This window comes from Carassius carassius, chromosome 30 (genome assembly GCF_963082965.1).
Source record: "Carassius carassius chromosome 30, fCarCar2.1, whole genome shotgun sequence".
Taxonomy (NCBI): domain Eukaryota; kingdom Metazoa; phylum Chordata; class Actinopteri; order Cypriniformes; family Cyprinidae; genus Carassius; species Carassius carassius.
In genome coordinates this window covers 315,001-322,500 of record NC_081784.1, presented here as the reverse complement: position 1 = coordinate 322,500, position 7,500 = coordinate 315,001, and the positions used below count along the sequence as shown (strand labels likewise).

The 7,500-nt window shown below is 38.8% G+C and overlaps 1 protein-coding gene across 1 annotated transcript in view; it reads right to left on the bottom strand.

Moving 5' to 3' along the window:
* Positions 1-250: 250 nt before the first annotated feature.
* The window catches only part of LOC132110367 (PWWP domain-containing protein 2B-like), an 8,221-nt gene continuing 971 nt past the window's right edge, over positions 251-7,500 (bottom strand). Inside the window, exons 2-3 of the mRNA XM_059516915.1 lie at positions 2,498-4,136; positions 251-563 (exon numbers count right to left, since the gene is read on the bottom strand). Of these exons, the coding sequence (XP_059372898.1) occupies positions 2,498-4,136 (1,639 nt within the window). The 3' untranslated portion in view covers positions 251-563. The remainder of the gene's footprint in view (positions 564-2,497; positions 4,137-7,500) is intronic.

The following is a 7,500-nucleotide window of genomic DNA, read 5'->3' as shown; positions in this document are numbered from 1 at the left end:
GAGACATACGAGAGAGAGATATATTACATGGAGAGGACAGAGAAAGTGAAGCGACAGACATACTGACATACTGCATGATGCTAAACGGAATTTCACATTTTCATGATCTGAAGAAACAGACACACTAAGACTTTAGTTTTATATTATAAGATGGATATTTGTCAGTCCATCCGTTCCATTCAGATCCTAAACAGACGTAAGATTTATGGGAAACAGCAGCAGGAGGCCAGTCACCAGTCGAGTGTTTCTGTTTTGTGAATAAATACATTCGGATTTAGTGTCAAGCTACTTGTTCTAATATCATGTACGTCCTAAAAAAACAACATAAGATGGAGAAACAAATGGGAATTGTTCGCTCGGAGGTTCCCACATTCTCCTCGTGGCCCCTCGAACACGGTCCACACATCGCATCGCATCCAACAGCCACATGTGGAGGGAAATAAAGCACCTTTCCTCATGATATCCGTGGCAAATGAAGGCACTCTCCATCCAGGGAGATCACCACGTCCTGGGAGCACCTGCAAAACCCTGAATGACAGCCAGTCCACTACCATCCTCGTGATCTGCAGAGAGAAAACAAGCAGATGCATGAATGGGCAGTACAGTATTCAGTATCGATAAAAATAATGTAATTCATTTCATTATTTAACCTAGTAATTGCATGAACTGCGTTCATATGTGCTTAATTTAGTATGACGTCAACATGCTAAAATCAAACCATTGGGAGTTTGTGGTCAAGGGTTTGATGTAAACCGCTTGCAATGTATTTTTTTGTAAATGGTGATGCAAAAAAAATACATGCATAAAAATGCGCAAATGATGCATAGCAAAATGCATGCATAAGCATAAATTATGCATAAGAATTCATAATAATGCATGCATTTAAAAATGCACAAATGACAAAAATGCATGCATAAAAATGCATGCATAAACAACCATAAATGATTCATAATAATGCATGCATAAAAATGCACAAATGCTGCATAACAATGTACTGAAATTTGAATCTGCAGATATGTTGTCATGCAAAGCACAGTCTAGATGAGACCAAATATGGCTGGATGGAAATTCAGGAGTGCAAACACTGTCAGTGGGAGCGGCTTGTGAACTTTAGCCAATATTGAACCAAGACAGCATCTGATCCTCAATAAACATGAGGTGACCTAGCAATCTCCAAAGAGACTGAGGCCATGGGAACCAACTGGGAAGTTAAAGATGTTTCTATTCTCAACTAAACACATCAAGCCTAGTTTTCTCAATAACCTTAAGTTAATGAAATGTAAAGAAAACGCACACCTAAAAACACAAGAGATGCACCAGTGCGTTCCAAACCTGAATCACATTCCTCTGCGGAACACAGAAGGAGATGTTTAGAAGGATGTTCGTGCTGCTCTTTATCACACATCTATAGAAGATTGGGAAAGCCCTGATCAAATCAGTATTGAAATGCTCTAAAAGTACAGCAAAAAGAGCAGCATCAACACACATCAGAACATTTACTTTTGTGTTTCACAGAAGTAGGAAAAGTTGTACGGTTTAGGTTTTAGGACGTGTGGGTGAATAAATAAAAATGTGGGTTAATTATTCCCTTGGAGGAGAATACACAAACACATTATTAGTGCTACATGATGAATCCAAATAAATTTAAATCACATTACAGCATAGAGCAATTGCAAAGGCTGCGAATTGAATAAATAAATGTATATGCGCTGTTTAGAGTTTCAGTCAAAATAAATAATGTTTATTGGTTTAACATATTAAATTCAATAAATGACGACAGCTATATATATTAGCATTGTAATTTGACAGTTTTACTGAAAAAAATAATTATTATTAGGGCTGTGACTAATGATTGTTTTGGTCATTGAGTAATCGGCCGATTATTCTAAAGAATTAATCAAATAATCAGATAATATTTTTATTTAAATAAAAATAAACCAATGTGAACAACAGACTTACATAAATAATAGCAATGAGGCAATGGTTATAATTATTACTGTGATTTTCTAATTGTGACAGCCTAATAATGCTTTTCATAGAGTCTTGTTCATGGAATGCGCCATTATTAGTGCTAATAATATTTATACAGTATTTATAAAGAATCACAAAACTTTGGGCTAAATTGTGCAGCCCTACAAATAAAGCAAAACGTTTTTTTTAATTGTTTTATTTTATTGCAAGCAATTTTCAGTCCACAAGGTGGCAACCCTGGCCCCAGACCAAATTTTTACAGGCAAAAAATAAATAGAATAAATGGAATAACAACAAACGACCAGAAACACAACAACAAAAGTTCCCCAAGGCAAGCGCTTGGGTGAAGCGTCTCAGAGATTCATGCAACTCTGTTTTTACAAAGTGCAAATATAATTTTATCACTCACCACTTCAAGAGAGAAACTGGGAAAAGATCAAACTTTCTATAGCGCATGAGTCGAGTGCACTCAAAACTGAAGCATGCTTTGCTTGTCATTACACGCAAGGAAAGACAAGAGACTCACCTAAGTCTCGCAGTGAGCCAGTAGAGATGTGATTTCGGCACTCATGTGTCCCACCGCCTTGGCGGCCTCCATGATGGCACGGCGGTACATCCCTTTCTTCTTCCGGTTAAAGCGTGACCTGAAGAATTCGCGGAACGGTGAGAGTTTGGCAACTGAGAGTTGGGAGGTGGTGGGAGAACCGAACCAGGAGACTTTAACTTCGGGCCAAGGAGCATCGACCTCACCTTCTTCTCTACGAGCACCGCTAATACTGAGTATCCGCGCAGGCCACCAAGGAAATCCGTGGATCTTCCCCCAAACAACATCACCCACTGTTACGGCATGACCTTCCTCGGTCACCCATTTAGTCATGCTGCGAGTGTGCAGTCGTACAGTTAGAGGCGGAACAGTCTTACTTTCCCCTTGAGAGGAAGATGAGACTGCGATATCGTCGCCTGGAGCAAGATCGCAGATTTCCGGCGACGTTCCATCGGAGCTGAACGACTTGGACTCGTCTTGACTGTCACTACTGCACACGGAGAGGCTCGAGGAGTCCGCTTTCCTCTTCCGGAAGTTGATGAGTAAAGTCAAGTCGCCGTGTCGTTCCACTTCCTCTCCTGACCAAAGCTCTAGCGAACTCTTCTCCACACCATCTTCAGACTGAGAGTTGGGAACTCTAGGACTTTTCCTCCGAACGCCATCCACCAGTTCTGCCTCGTACACGGACACCTGCTCCGCTCCGTCCGCCCGGGATCTCAAGCGTATCTTGGGCGAAGGAGCGTCCGGATTACTCAACTTTGGGAGCTTGAGTTTGGGAATGGAAATGGTAAGACCCGTTCGGATGGAGTCTACAGGAGATTGCACAACTTTTTGGGATTCCTCAGAAGCGTTGTGCTCTCTGTGGCCGTTCTGCAGAAGCTGCTTCGGGCAGAAGGGTTTGACAGAACCGTGAACCCTCGAGGGGATCTTTATCACTTCGCCTTTGCCTTGTGGAGTGCTATAAGAGATCTTAATCACGGGGCTATGGGGAATGATGCTCCCTCCGGGAAACTTCTCATCATCCTTCTTGTCCTTCCGAAAGCGTTTGCTGTCATAGATCATTGATTCCTCTCGTCTCTTTGACTCTTTGTTGTTGTTGTCTCCATCCTCCTTCCTCTTGGCTGGGGTTGGTTTAGTGTCCTCCTCAGATTGAGGAGCGTTCTCCTTCCTGGACGTCTTGGCCTCCGTTGGTCCATCTTTGCTCTCCTCGTCACTGTTGAGTGTGTTTTTGCATCTCTCGCACAGCACCTGCCGAGGTCTCAGTCGGATTGTGCTCATGGTCATCCTTCCAGGTTCTCGACTTCGTCTCTTCTTCCTCTTGACTGGACGAGGTGGTGGTTGTGGTACCCATTGGTTGTAAGTGTGCCGGACCCACATGGGCTGAGGAAACGGCGCGCCTTCAAAGTACGGCGGGTATGAGGGCTGACCCGGCTGCACTGGGATGGGTACCGGGATGGGAAGACCCACCTCAGGCTCTGTGTTCTCATCTTTAGGTCGCTCTATCAGCTGACTGACGGGTTCAGAGGAAACCTCTTCCCTCGAGACTTCACAGTCCGGTCTCAATTTGAGGCTCTCGGATTCGGATTTTCCAACAACGTCTGGAAGGCAAAACAGCCCAGTCCTACAGAAAAGAGTCGAGAGGGAAACATAAGGACAGTAATGGAGAGAGTAAGGGTTAATTACCAATAATACTGTGCTTCTTCTGTACATTGACACAAAAGCTTCCTGATGTTCTGTTTAGACTTTTCATTTTAAAAGCCACTAGCAGCACCAATTGGACAAAAACAAAATAAGGACAATCCTTGTTTTCTGACATTCCCCAAGTCTAACATGGTTTGGACAAACATAGTCAAGAGAGCATCGAGATACTGAGCCACATTTTTTTTTTTTTTTTTACAAAGTTTTTGTCATTTTTTTAATGCAATAAATAGTTATTTTAGCCTTGCCTTGGCAACTAGCTGAAAAAAAAAACACTAACTTTTTTTATATTTTACTTAAGTTAATGTTTATGCAATTTGTATGGTTTTGTATGTAGGCTAATAATGCGCCATCTAAGACCGTCTCCTTTAAATGTCCTTATTTTTAACACGATCACAGTGTTGCAAAACCTTTCCACGCTCAAGAATGGAAATACACGATTAATCATTTCTAATGGCAAGCTGACTCTTGACCAGAAACACAAGTTAGTGAACCAGTCATATCATGCACATAGCCACTCCTATATGTTTTATAGCCTTTAAAAAACACGACAGATATTGCTTCATCTCTCAAAACTCTTATTCTCAGAAACTAAGAACTTCAGCGTAGTAGGATGAATCTCATGGTCACATTTGAAAAATACAACATAATGAAGAATAATTATTGTTATTATTATTATGTGCACTGTGACACTGTTAAGCACATTATCTCCCCGACACCTCACTACTGTAACTACAAAAGAAAAAGGTGTCTGCATAAAACTTAATTAACAAATGATTTTTTTATACACTGAAAGCATATTGGATGATTTTTTAGTATATGTGACCCTGGAGTCTTAAGTCTCTAGGGTGTATTTGTAGCAATATCCGAAAAAACATTGTTTGGGTCAAAAGTATAGATTTTTCTTTTATGCCAAAAATCATCAGGATATTAAGTAAAGATCATGTTCATGGAGATATTTTGTAAATTTCCTACTGTAAATATATCAAAACTTCATTTTTGATTAGCAATATGCATGGCTAAGAATTAATTTGAACAACTTTAAAGATGATTTTCTCAATATTTAGATTTTTTTGCATCCCTCAGATTCAAGATTTTCAAATAGTTGTATCTCAGACAGATATTGTCCTCCGAACAAACCACACATCAATGGAGAGATGAGTTATTCAGCTTCAGATGATGTAGAAATATCAATTTCGAAAGATTTACACTTAAGACTTGATTTGTTTTCCAGGGTCAAATGTATGATAGTCATTAGTTTTTGCTCAGAATTAAAAATGAAATAATAGTAATAATAATAAAAAGATTTACAGTTGCATTAAACTTTTGTTTTGATGTTTGAAAACCCCTTTTTGTGTCTTTAACCCAAACTCAGAAGGTAATTGCGACTTTGTCTTAATTCTGACTTTCCTTCATAGAATTGCGAGTTTGTCCCAAACTCCTGATTTTATATTTTTCAATTCAATTTGATTCTGATTTTTTTTTTCTGCCTGGAGCCTGAAGGTGAGCATGAGTCTGAGCCAAAGCAATGAGCTGTGCGCGGTTAGAAGCGACAGACAAAGAGCCCAACGGGGACGAGATCCGGAGCCCCCTCCACCTCACTGAACAAAAACAATCCCATAAACCACCGGGACACAGGAGAGACCCAGGAGACCTGCTTGTTTTCACATCCAGCCCTGAAATCTGATTGTGCAGGGATTATTAATTTAACCTCAGAAGGAAGTGAGAGAGGCATAAACACCAATCGTCTGATGTTTGATGTCAAATAAAACGCCCAGCCCTGAAGCGTCTGTCTTCGAGGCCTTCAGCCACAGAATCCATGCGACCGCCGGGTAGGTGTAAGAAAACACTTCGTTACATAATCAGAATATTTAGAACAGCTGAAATGTTCACGACAGACGATGGTGCTATTTAAACAGTCCCAGGCCTCTCAGAGAGGAATACTTGCTGATTACTGACACTACACTGATCACTGAAATATTCTATGATAAACATTTAATATACTTATCTTCAGCTTATTTTAGTGCAGTGAAAAACAACTGGTGTAGAAACTTGATAGCAAGGTTCACAAATTATTAATGAAACGTCATCTAATAAATAAAATTGAAATTTTCAAAGTCATAAAGTAAATATTTTCTATTTTCAAAACACTTATTACTTTTTTTTTCAATGCATGCAGCATGTTTTTCATTTCTCGCACATGCGAGTTTTTTTTTTTTAATTTTTTAATTAGGACTTTTTATTCTCATAATTGCAAGGAAAAAAGACAAAATTGTAAGATTATGTCACAATTACTTTTTAAATTACAATGTTTGTGAAACGTCAAGTAACACATTAAATGTGAACTTTTAAGATTCATTTTTGGTGTTTTATGCCTTTATTTTGATAGGACAGTAGGTGGACAGGAAGTGAAGGGAGAGAGAGACTGAAATAGACGGAGTTTAAGTTAATTTAAAAAAAGAAAAATTTTAAGTTAATTCTGAAAAATAAAATAAGCAAAATTCTTTATATCTCACAGTTTTTTCTTAGAATTGCAAGGAAAAAGTCTGTCAAAATTGGGAGATATAAACAAAAAGGCACAATTACCTTTATACATATATTGGGGCATATTTGTAGCAATAGCCAAAAATACATTGTATGGGTCAAAATTATAGATTTTTCTTTAATGGGAAAAATAATTAGGATATTAAAGATAATGTTTCATGAAGATATGTTTTTTTTTTCCCTACTGCAATTTTATCAATATTTCGATTTTTTGCACTCTCAGATTCCTTATAATCTTATGTTTCATACTGCACACACTCAGGTTTTGTGCACAATCGTGTAAAACATGACGGATCATTCCTCACTCGGGAAATGAACGGTTGAGCGCACTGCATTGTGGGCCACAGTATTCTATGCCACGTAATCTCTAGGTCATCTACTGACACAGAAAGTGTGCAGTTAGTATGATATTCTGAACACAGCGAGCGGCTCCAGAACACGAGCAGGACGTGACACAGGATGATATAACAGGAACAAGCACATTTCAAAGCAGTGATTTCACAAAAGTTGCATAAAACGGTGAGGAAAATGACACATTTGTGCTTATTCTTTGATAAAAAGGTATTAATTCTTAGGGTTTCCATAATAACAGCTGAAAATAAAACACAGTTTTTATCACAAACTGTTAAAAATATTTAACATTTAATCTAAGTGTATGGAATAATGCAGAAGAGTCTATAAATATCTCACAGCTGCTCATATTCATACACAGATCCACCTTCATATGCTCTTTATAATGAAAT